This window comes from Nestor notabilis, unplaced genomic scaffold (genome assembly GCF_000696875.1).
Source record: "Nestor notabilis isolate BGI_N333 unplaced genomic scaffold, ASM69687v1 scaffold27862, whole genome shotgun sequence".
NCBI classification, from domain to species: domain Eukaryota; kingdom Metazoa; phylum Chordata; class Aves; order Psittaciformes; family Psittacidae; genus Nestor; species Nestor notabilis.
This window is the reverse complement of record NW_009917551.1, coordinates 26,406-39,294: the sequence shown is the minus strand read 5'-3', so window position 1 is coordinate 39,294 and position 12,889 is coordinate 26,406. Positions and strand designations below refer to the sequence as shown.

The following is a 12,889-nucleotide window of genomic DNA, read 5'->3' as shown; positions in this document are numbered from 1 at the left end:
TTTATTTGCACTCTCCCCCCACTTTTGTTTTTACTTCTGGATAATAGATCAGTGGCAAAATGCCTGCATAATTTCAGGTCATTTAACCTAACTGAAGAATGTAATAAAATCCATATGGAGTTTTTAATACTAGATATCACAGAACCTTAATATGAGCTGTTACAAATGATAGCAATGCAAAGATTAAATTCAGGCCTTGGATTTGCTGTACAAGCTAGAGTAATATAAAACTTTTTTTTTTTTTTTTTAATAAAAGAAACCAAGCAGCAAATCTTTTTTCTGAAACATTATAAATGTGGGACTTAAAAAGGCACTGAAGAAAATATACTTTGTAATACCAACATACCCGGTTCTGTGAAAGCCAGCAGAATCTGGATAAAGGAGGGGAAAAAGAGAAGAAAGGGAGGGAAAACCTTTTTTTTGTGCAGTCCCAAATGCAAAGAGAAACATGATATCTCATTCTTAAAGACTCATTAATTAGCAACATAAGCATAACAAGATTCAGTGGACTGGAATGAAATGACAGAAAGTTTCAATCTGAAACAAAGTATGGATTTTGAAGTCAAAGACAATAAATTATTTTAACACCTTATGAGACCTGTAGCTGATTTTTTTTCATTACTTGAACTCTAACATTAAACATGATACCTTTAAGCTCTAGACTCACATTTATTTTTTTTTTCGAGAATATTTCTGTGAAAGTCTTTGAGCTTTTTTTATACAGAAGGTCAGACTAATTAGCTTAGTTAGAACCAGTTGAAAACGTTCTGATGGGACTGGTTGTAGTTATAAAATATTGTTAAAAAAAATAAAATGTTCTATGTGAATTTTACTGGTTCTGTTTACTTTTTCACAGAAATTATTGAAATGCTATTTTGACTTGATTTTAACTTTGCTGATAGATCCTAAATTGTATATTAATGCACTTTGATTAGGAACAAGGTAGGTCCTGCACACAGTTTGTGATAGAATGGGTGTTAGGTGTGACCACATCCCAATCTGACATTTTACAGTCCATCAAAAATGCTATGCTTTGCTAATGTAAGAGAAGATGCCATTCTTGAAGCCAGATTATTGCTTTATAGTCAAATACCAAGTGAAGGCAAAAAAGGTCTCTTTACCTTTCATGTAGTAGACCCTGGTATAGTACAGGCCATTTCCCTAATTCTACAACATCCTATTTGTACGTCCATGTCTAAATGATTTCCATATCTGAATGTTTTCATGTAAAAGAAAGAGCCTTTGATACCCACAATTTGTGCAGTTCATTATTTGTTTCCCACTGTGGCCTTCCTAAGACCATAGTAAATGAACCCATGGTGATGACAGTCTTATTTGTAGCAATACTGGACATGCCAAGTGAAAAAGGAAGAAGCTGACAATCTTTAGTACCTCCCAGTTTGCCGTCTACAGAGACAGACAGCAAGCAGATGTTTTACAGCTTTAATAATAATATATCGTGACATTTATGAGTGTTGTGTCACCAACATGTGGTGGAAAGTTGGTAGTGTCATAGCACTTGGTTCCTTTACAGTTTTCTATGTGAATTAAAAATCATGTTATAAAGTGCGAAACTAAGCTATTTAGAGGAATGCATATGCATTTATGCAATGATCTTTCTATATCCATAAATCTACAACAGATAAAAATAAGTCCTGAGGATAGGACCACTCCCTGTATGCCTGGAAGAAATCCAAAACATTCATTGTATTTCACGAGGAATCAGTGAGAAACCTTTGGTCAAAGCTCTAAATGAAGAAAAGCAAAAATTTCACATAGATAGAGGATTTCTGCATCGGCCTGTTCCAAAAGGAAGAAATCTTTGAACAGCATGAGAAAAGCTGCTCTTATGAGATTTGATTCCAATGTGGACAGAATTTTTAATTTCTGTCATAACATTCAAATTTATTATAGCTCATTTGAATTAAAAAAGCACTAGAAACCTCATAAAAAAATCTTGAAACAGGTTGAAAACAATTACAAAGATATTAGGATATTTTTTGAACAGTTGCCAGAGAACTCTGTTAGCTATTTTTTGCTTGTGACATTGGAAAAATTTCTAATAGAAATATACCATGAAGAAATAACTGAGTGCTTGGCAAAGATATTTACCCAATTTTTTATAGAGGCATTTTGAAGACAGGGTTAAAATGAAAATATTTCTTCTAGTTTCCATTAATGACTATTACTGCCATAAAATTTTAAAGAAAACAAAAAAGAAGGCTGTCTCTATACCAATTAATCCAATAATATGTGTAGGCTGACTAAAATTGTTATATAACATTCTTTCATGACATGTTCCAGTAAAATGTTATGGGCATGATATAATGACTGGTTCTTTTTTACAGTAAGTTTACTCTATGTTTCCTACACATTTGAAATTCCTATTTATTTCCTATCTATTTGAAAGTCCTGAATGTTTGAAAATAGTTACTGACCTAGACAGATGAAGTAGTCACAGGCATTACAATACTCACAATAAAAATAAATCACCATTAACTACAAACATCATATATATACCTATGTGTGTATGTATACACGCACCCATACACATACACATGAATGTGCGTTTTTTTAGAATTGTAGCTTTCACTTCGGGGAAACAAATTAAGCATGTGGGGAACAGAACAAAGCTGTGAAGAAACAGATGTTATTGTTAGCATGGATAAATATCAGTATTATCCACTGGACAATGACTCTTCGGAGTCGTTATCTAGAAGACAGTTAAATTAAAATCAAACATGCACACACACCCCCCAGGTCCAGACACCCTTAGTTTTGCTAAAGGTTTACCATGTCTCAGTGTCTAAACTACTGATCTTGGTAAGGCTGTACAAATATATATACACACAAAACCATACAAATGATGTGTTAACTTTGTCAGGCTATAAGCTGTTAGAATGCCTGGGTGCAACTGAGCTATGCCCAGGTGGTTCAGAAAAAGACCTCTGATAACGCTGGAGAGGGTAGAAGGCCCATACAGAAGACAAAGAATGACTTCCAGTGAAAGCTGTTGACTTTTTGAAAGGTGATGAAGTAGAACATATAGAAAGCACTCTGGTAGCTCTCTGGGGAGGAAGGAAAGTCTGGTTTAGACAATATGCCTTATAAGGTTGTAGTTTACTCACTAATCCATTCCAGACCACAGCAGTTTAAGGGATTTTTTTATCTTTGTTTTCAGAGGCCTCAGTTTAGACACGTGAGAACAGGATATAGACCAGATCTTAGAGATGGGCATCTTTTGCATGAAGATAATCTCTAAAAAAATCTGGATTTATTAAAGATTTAGATAAAAACACTTACTTTTTTGAGTAATTCAATAAAAACAACTAATGTGATAGTAGAAAAAAATTCTGTGGTTGTATACATGTGGTTTTCTTGTATTATTATGTATAAGGAAGTTCTCAGAGTGCCTCCAAGTCACAGAGTGGCTGCGCAATCAGTACTTTCTTTTCAGTTTCTGTATTTTAGTATTAGGAAAGGGATCTCTGGTTCTAGATCTATATTTTTTAACTCTTAAGACAGCATGTCACAGTTGCAGTTAAATGAAACTTGAACGGGGCTGGAGCACCTCCCGTATGAAGACAGGCTGAGAAAGTTGGGGCTGTTCAGCCTGGAGAAGAGAAGGCTGCGTGGAGACCTTATAGCAGCCTTCCAATATTTGAAGAGGGCCTACAAGGATGCTGGGGAGGGACCTTTCATTAGGGACTGTAGTGGTAGGACAAGGCATGATGGGTTCAAACGTAAATAGGGAAAGTTTAGATTAGATCTAAGGAAGAATTTCTTCACAGTGAGGGTGGTGAGGCACTAGAATAGGTTGGCCAAGGAAGCTGTGAATGCTCCAACCCTGGAGGTGTTCAAGGCCAGGTTGGACAGAGCCTTGGGTGACATAGTTTAGTGTGTGGTGTCCCTGCTCATGGCAGGGGGGTTGTAACTAGATGACCTTAAGGTCCTTTCCAACCCTAACTACTCTATGATTCTGTGATTCTATAAGAAGACAAACAGCTAGAGAATTTAAATGCTTACTTTTGAGTGCAAGAATGCTATTTTCTCATTGAGACAGCTTCTTTGTACTTTCTTTTATATGAGTGAAATTTTCTGTATGTTGTTAAGTATTGACCGGTCATTCTTACTTTGGTGGTCTGATATTCTATTCTGAGTTTAAGTAATTGTAAAAATATGTGTCCCCATATTCCTCAAGGCCAGTAACTGGTCACCTAACATCAGTAAGCCTATTTTTTTTTTTTATACCAGTGATAGTACCATTGAAATCACAAAAGTCAAGCAAAATATCTGGATTTATCTTTTTTAGTGCATGTGAAACCTGCAAACAAAACTAATCCATCTTTCACACAGTAAGATGGAAATTCAAGAATCATTGAGTCCTTGCTTCTCGTAGGATAAAACAGTTCTTGTACTGAATGTGTTAATGTAGTTAGATTGCCTGCATATTCATGTAGGATTTTATATTTAAATTTCATTTCCACTATATATTGCTAGAAGATGCAGAATTCCATCATAGTTTTCTCTTTTGTTTCATATTAGTAAATAAAAAGTTGTTTTCACACTTACATATTGAAACAAATGGCATACAATAAGTTAAATGCAGATGGTACACTCTGGGAAAAAAGAGGGGGTGATAAAGGCACTTTAGCAGGGGAATCTATGAAGAATAAATCAAAACAGTTTTTAAAAAACTCTTGTGGGAGAAAAACCAGCAATGGAAGAAACTACCATTTACGTTATAGTGGGTGGGAACCCACAAAACTAAATTATTTATGGCATGAGAGCACTTAATAGAAACATGATTCTGGGGCAAATGTGACTCTACTTATGCCACAGAATATCTTTCACTTCGGTGGGATAAATAGAAAAAAATTGGCCACTTTTCCCAGCAGAGGCAGGAAGTAAAGAGAAAGGCCAAGAACAGATATATCTCTTCTCTAAAGATCATACATTGGTCCCCTGTTGATATGCAGTGTTCATTTTCTTTAATGTACTGTGATACATCAACAATCAGTTATTATTACTGTAATATTTTGCTTTACTTTAATACAAAATCCATTTTTTGATAGCAATTAAGATTTTTTTTTTTAGTACAGAAAAAGAAATGATCTGCCTACATTACACTTTCTCTTTTGATTATTTTTGTGATGATAACAGTTCCTACACTCATTTCCACTGTGGTGTGAACCTACTGCAAAAGAAAGGCCCCTTCCAAACAAGCTTATAGTCAACGCAGGCAAAGTGGATAAAAGTTTTCTCTATTTTATTGATGTGAGAGTGATATTTAGAGGGACAAAGACATTTTAATTGTAAATAACTACTGAACATAGCCCGATCAGCAATCTACAAGTACTGTTTATAGCTAAGTCAAACTAAAACTAAAATCATTGTCATGTCCAGAAACGTAAGATCTGCCAAGATCATGAAGATGCGTCCCAGAGTGAACTTGATACACATATAATTGATTTCAGGATTGGGACCTAGGAGGCCAAGTCTAAGCATTTCTTTGTTAGGAGTAGATGATACAGGCAGCTGACTATCCATAATTTAGTGGAATCACAACACTGACCTCTCCCTAATTTTATCATTTTCAAGGAGGGAATATAGAACCTGGAAATGTATGCCAGGTTCTTGCTTCATAACAAGATGAAACTCAATGTGCTTTTTCATTTATCCATATACAAATATACTTCTAAGAGAAAGAATTAGGTATAAAATGTGCTTTTTAACATACCCCTCCTTTTCTTCTGAAAAAACAAGGTAGACCATTTTGTCATGTCATAGACCATTTCATCATAATGTCAGCCAAGTCAAAGGTCATCTTAAGTAAAACTTACTTGTTCACTGACATGAAGGTTTTACACCCTGACACATTGCTAAGATAAATAAGTAAATTCAAATTATTAAGTACACAAGACAGTCTTTTGAGCAGCCAGTAAAATTTTGTTGCTAACCAGATTGTAGAAGATAAAAATGCAAGTATTTATATACTTGACTAATGCTTGGGCTAATTCTAAATTGAAATAGATTTTTAAAATATGCAGAATGAACTGCCTCCTGCATGTGCCTACTCTTTCTGTAGAGTAACAGAAGAGCCCATATATGCACTTTAGGTGAATTACTTAATTTTGAGATGGCTGAAATTAATTCTGCAAGAATTTATTCATACTTTCATCTGGTCAAGGGAAATCTATGGAGTTCAAGACTTTTAAACGTAATCCAAATTCTCCAGAATAACATCTGTTGGAATTACTGGTTATACACAGTTGTTAAATACATTAAATTGGTTTTCATAACCAGTAGAAAAAATGGCATATTATTTGACCAATTTTGCAACTAGACATATCTAGCAAAAACATCTCTTATTATCGGTGTTTTCTATTTTTCATCATTATCCAACCATGAGACACAGCTGAGCTTGTCTGCCAAAGTGGCTGTGCCTTGGAGAAAACACGTTTAAGAAAGGGTAAAACCACTACATGACAGTGTGAGAAGCGAGGTAAAATAGTGAGAATAACAATGCTGCAGACACCAAGTTCAGAGAAGAAGGAGAGAAGGAGGTTCCCCTGCACCCATGGAGAGACCATAGTGGAGCAGGTATTTCCCATGGAGAACTTCACACTGGAAAAGGTGGAGATGTCCAGAAGGAAGCTTCAGCTTATGGATAGGCCACATTGGACAAATCTTATCCTGAAGGACAACAGCTTATGGGAAAGAGCCATGCTGGAGAAGGGAAAGAGCAAGAGGAAGGACCAGGTGAACTGACCACAACCCCTGTTCCTTCCACCTGCATTGCTCGAAGGCAGGGTGGTAGAAGAGTCAGGAGTGATTTTGAGCCTGGGAAGAAGGGGAGGTAGGGGTGAAAGTTTTTTTTGATTTGTTATTATTTCTAACCATCCTACACCATTATTAATTGGAAATAAGAAAATATGTTTTTCCCATGGCAGTACTGGTAGGTGATCTCTCTGTCTTTATTTCAACCACAAGATTTTTCATTATATTTTCTCCCTCTGTCCTGTTGATGAGGGGGAGTAAGAGAGCAGCTGGGTGGGCATCTGGCAGCCAGGCAAGGTCAACACATCACACACACTCTGAGATACTGGATTGTTAAATCCAGTAAGTTCAGGTAGAGTCCTGTGTCACAGAAGCACCTCTCCCAGTAAGGAACTCTCTCTGCAAGAGACATACTTCTCTGAAGCACAGAAAGGTACAACACTGGTACTTCTTCTTGACTCTCACTTCACTGTTTAAAAAGCTATGTTCTGATAAACAGTTTCTTCTTCAATTTCAACATAAACCCCAAATATTTACCATTCACTTATTCTTTATTCTTTAAATGGATCATGTCTCCAAGTATGCTATATATAAATGAGTTCAAAGAGAGAGATCCTTCCTTATATCAAAACTAGAAAGATGAACTTTAAGGTAGTTGATAAAATCATAATTTTATATTAGTATTTTTCTACCTGAAAATTCTCATACAAGTTATCCTTGTGCTTTTCAGTGGGAGGATCTGTGGCCATGTGACTAAGTTGTCATGAAGCAAACCAAGTTCTAAATTTACAGTTCACATGAAAAGTGGTAAAAATCAACTTACATTTATCATACATGAGCTAACACAGTGTATGTTCACACCCTAGCGCTTTTAGCCATTTCATAAATGTTACCTATACTTTCCAATTACCATATTTGCATCTTTCTTTTCTCAGTTTCTTAGAACGAAGTATGCACAAACCACTTTATGAGTGTAAGACACCAACTACTCGTTCTTACCTGTTTTTCTCATGAATTTTCAAGATTTCATGTGTCTGTTGTAGCAGCTGTTTTTCTAGCTTGTATGTTGACAGTGAATTTTCTAGTAGCTGAATTTCAAGTCTGGATGTTTGATTTAGCACCTTAAGGATAAATTAAAAACATTAGTGTTTATATTGTCCTGGTTATGTTTCCATAGCAACATAATGCAACCATTTCATTCTGATTTGATGATTCCTCAAAAATTGTTTCTAAATCCTTTTTTTAACCTCAGCTGCTCAGCTGGTGCAAATGAACTCACTCAGGCTACACTGATATGTACCAGCTGATATTCTGGCACCCTGTTTACTGTAGAATAATACTAGAGCGGCAGAAAAAGGAAAGGTGACTGCCAAATAAGCTTCATTTCAATGGAAGGAACATGAGGCATGCCTCAAACATGAATTCCAACAAAGCATGCTTCAACCAGAAGAGTGCAAGAGTACTTGGACCACAGCCAAAGTGTTGCATCCGCTATTTTGTAAATAGAGCTCCTACTTTAGCTTTCCCCTGAGGTCTCTCTTTTGCCATATTGGCAGAAGTCTGGTGTCTGCTTATGTTATCACAACTTGCACTCTTACACAGATTTTTAAGATGTGGGCTGTGATCCTAAACATTGCCTTATGCAATTGTCTTTCACTTTACTGGTGGTCTGTATCAATAGCCCCTTTTACTAAGTACATCAGACTGAAAGAGGCCTTTTAACTAGAAGAAAGAGAATAGAGTCTAACAAAAAATAGTTCAAAGGTGGAAATAGCACAATGTTTTCAAGAGCGAAAGCAACAATGTTAATTAATGTTAGCTGATTTTATTGGGTTGTTGTCATTCATTACACAGAGCCTGAAGCAGTGTGTGTTGGTTTTTGTAAAAATGTGTGCACAGAACTGAGATGTAATCACTTCTGGAACTGAAAAAGCTTCATCTTTAATGGAACCTATCAGACCTTTCTTGGAAGGATATTTATCAGTATCATCATAGGATTATATGGTAATATTTTCACATGCATGCTAGGTAAGAATTTGTTACAGAACATAAAGCAAACAGAATGGCTCTCAAACTCAGCCCAGTGCCTTATTTTTGTTCGAAATTGTTGACATTCACAAAGTAACTTGAGCTGGTCTTGTTTAAGGGTACAGAGGTTTTAAAAATTGGACATTGTGTGAAGCGGTTATGTTTTTCAAGATGGATACATCTGGAAACGTCAGGAGGCAGCACCACAGTTTCAGAAGAATGTGGCAGAAATTGAAACTGTATTACGAAGATTGGCAAGAAGACAGGAAACCACCGACAGATTTCTAAAGAGGAAGTGATTTTAGTGCTAGGGATCAATCCTATAGAGATGGCTCTTTATATTCATGTGACGTTATACAGTTTTACAGTAATAACAAATACACAGTGTTTTATAAAAGAACTGATGCTTGTCCCTCTTTCTTCATGGTTTAAAAGCTTCAGATATACACTACTTTTCAAATAACTGGAAACATCTTGCAGAAAATAAACAAACTTTCCTGTAACAGTAAAGAGGCAAACAACAACGGAGATCAAAGGCTCTGTTTTAGCCTGAAACTCTTTATTTAGCTTGACACTTGTATCATTCACAGTTGGTAGCTGGGCTGTTTATTTGAAGTCAAATGATGATTTAGTTTCCTGGACAGTCCTGCCTGCCTTATGCACACAGAGCTAAATACGCTAACCAAATGAAATCAGAAGACAGATGCACAACGATGGTCAGTCATCGCTGCTGCTGGTACCAAGAAACAGAGTGTGTATGTTTCTTGGAGCCATGTGTTGAAATGTTTTGTGTGGTGGTGTATTGGAATAGGAAGAGGATAATAAAAGCTTTTAGAAAACCACTCTGGGAACATACCTGGGTTTCAACATCCGTGAGTTTTCTTGTCTGTTCTGCTGTCTGGCTGAGGAGACTGGTCCCTATCTCGAGCATGGTGGCGGTGTGGTTCTGCACAGCATTCTGCTGCAGTTGCACCATCTCCGATTTCATGTTTTCCACAATGTAGTTCTCAAGCTGTAAAAGAGAAAGGGTTGTAGCTGTGGTATTTTTGCTTGTTTAGGCATTCTGGTGACATCAGGGTGGATAGCTGGCATTCTTGCTAAAAGGGGAAATTTCAACCTTTTCAGGGGGAGCCCAAGTCTCAGCTGACCCTGTGATTGTGGGTGTAGTGACCTGACCATCTGCGTAGCCCTTTCCAGCCACAGAGTCCCAGTGTTTTTCCAAGTATCACAGCCTGCTGTCATGAGCTGGAGCAGGCTCTGCCTGTCTCCATCTGTGTTGAGATTGCAGTGGACAGGACATCTGTGGTAGAGATGTAATGACAGCTCCAAATGAACCCCTAAAAGAACAAAGCACACCGCAGGGAAATGCCAGGTCCTACTTGTATATTATAATTTACATGTGAGTCCTTCCTGGAAGAGATCCTACCATATCCTATCCTACCTCTCCTGGATTTTTCCTATCTCACAGTTTCATCAATATTATTTTTTATGTGTTAGACCCCCACAAAGAGTTTCACAAACTCAGCAGTGGGCATGGCTTAGTTTAGCTGTGACCAATAAATTGTAAAGGAATGAAGACACTGTCAATGGCAATAAAAGAAGGAAGTTCTTGACCAAAACACATAGAAAGCTGTTTTGTTCCTTTGATTTTTTTTTCCTTTTTTGATGAATTAGGACCTTCTTAATAAATTGGGCACCCTAGAGAGAGGGGCACTTTTTGTTTCAATCCATTTTAGTTAACATAGGCAGGGTCATTCCCCTTCTAGCTACCTACATCCTTGCCCAGCAACAGCACACTAGAAACTCAGGAGTAGTCTACAATTTAATGAGATTGTTTCTTTCTTATACAAGCAGTGTTTTGGAATCTTGCTTGATGTGCTCAATAAAGTATTAACAGAAGAAAGGTGGCCCAGAACATCCCAGAACATGTTTTTTCAATACCTTCCACTGAAATCAGTTGGAGTCCAGCCAGTGAAGGACACCCAGTGAAGATCTGGTCCTCAGTTTCTTTCTGTGGCTTATCATGTTTTTTACAGTTAGCCAGTTCCAGACTTAAGCAACCACTGTTTTACCTAATCATGTCAATCACATTGGACCCATTTCTGCAGCAGTAAGCATATTTCATTGTGAAAAGTGAGCTGTGCAACTATATAGTATGAACCAGATGGAGTTTATTTAAAGGCTAAAGAAAGAAGCAGGAGTCAGATATACAGTATGATTAATAAAAAGGGCTGCTTTCATCTTATTTATAAACATACTTGTGCTTAGGCATAACTACTGTTAGATGTTCTGATGAGCCACATCAGCTGAGCTCACAAAGGATTTATCAAAATTTAGTCACTTATGTACACCTCCTACTAGTTTTATAAACACTTTGACAGAGAAAGAACACTGCCAAAGTGTAAATATTTTTGGCATAAACAGTTGTTAGTGTTTTGTTTGTTTGCTTGCTTACATCAGTTTGAAGAAGCACTTAATACCCATGTTGGTCAAAACCAAAGTGGATTTCTTACAGTTTCAGACAACAGAAATATTTGCTTAAATTGCCAGGTAACCACTCTGGGCTGGAAACCTGCAGAGTGTTTTAAGTGGTGGGGAAAATTTATTCTTGAATACTCTGATAAGTCTTAAAATGAGATTTAACAGCCAAGCAAAACTGCATTGCAAAACAATGTCTACAGAGGATGTCACCATTTTCCACTCCCAGTATAAGTTCACTGCTCTGTTTTAGTCTGTTACTGTGAGATAAGTGTTACAAATATTATGCTAGTTCAAGGGAGATTTTACAGATCCATCACATTTCTATGCCATGCTTTTATGTTCAGAAGTATTTTGCCTGTATATCTCTTTCACATCCAATAATGTATTTTTAGCAACCCTTTGCTCCTTGTTTTCTAACCATTTTCCTTTTTTATCCCCCAAAGTATCCTTTGGTTGCAAATAATCACTATGAAAGAGCCCCACAAATGGGATGCTCCATATTCTCTATATTCTCATCCAGATACTGGAACATCTGAACAAGAAGTTCAAATTTCTCCCACAGCTTTCACCTCCTAATGAAACACAGGACTCTCAAGACATAGTACTGCCCACGATGGAGTACCAACACTCACATTTCTCTCATCCAATGTGTTTTGTTTCCAGATAGGAACATAGCATGTATGTGATGTGATTGTACAGTGCTTGATTTGTTAGTCCACAGCTTTCTGAGACTGCCTTGTTTAACATGGGCCACATGGTACATGTGCGTACTGGATGTCTGGGAAAACCGTAAAAAAATATGGTAGATACACTTACTATACATCAGAAATCAGAAATTAGATATTTTCACACATCAACAAAAACACAGATAGGAATATAAATATAAATAGACAAAAAATTACATTTCTTACTGGGTTTTTTTCCCTGTTGCTTTACTCACATTACAGAAAGGATTGTGTTTAAAAGATCTAATTGTGTCTGTGTGAAGCTACAGCAGGTTTTGACTAGCAAGAACACAGGTGCTGATTGAGGCATATTGGACAACTTGTACTTTTAATTATTGTAGGCTAACACACTCCCCATAGTATCCATTCTTGGGCAACTGCCCTTGGTTACTCACTCCTAAAACAGCCTCTGATTGAATCTGAGACTGACTCATTATAACAACAAAGCTGATTTTCCCATTTCGGAATTACTCATTAAATGCTTTTGTAAATATTTGGTGTTCCGTACACTGCCACAATAGTTTCTGCGAGCACATCTCAGGAGCATCAGGAGCTATTCACTCAGGCCAAGGAAGGTAGAACAAGGACTGAAATACTGTAGAGGTTCTGTTACATTAATTCCCCTTCTTTCCTTCACCCACTTCTTTTAGTTTGCTCAGGAGATTTACTGGTTGCAATACTGACTCTGCCAAAATCAATGGCAAAATCCCTATTGACTTGAATAGGCCAAGATTTCACTTATTATTTTTATTGCAGGAAACCAACATTTACCAGGTTCATTACAGCCAAGCAGCAAGTTTTATCTGAAACCTTCCCTTCTTCGGAGACATTGTATTAAGTGTACTGAACCTTAGGCTGAGCTTTCTTTGTGGTTA

At 36.9% G+C, this 12,889-nt stretch overlaps 1 protein-coding gene across 1 annotated transcript in view; it reads right to left on the bottom strand.

The window, feature by feature from the left end:
• Positions 1 to 9,820, bottom strand: part of LOC104401637 (angiopoietin-1-like) — a gene marked incomplete at both ends in the record, with an annotated part of 34,123 nt that extends 24,303 nt beyond the window's left edge. The window contains 2 exons of the mRNA XM_010009289.1: positions 7,780 to 7,901; positions 9,665 to 9,820. Coding sequence (XP_010007591.1) covers positions 7,780 to 7,901; positions 9,665 to 9,820 — 278 coding nt within the window. The remainder of the gene's footprint in view (positions 1 to 7,779; positions 7,902 to 9,664) is intronic.
• Positions 9,821 to 12,889: the final 3,069 nt, after the last annotated feature.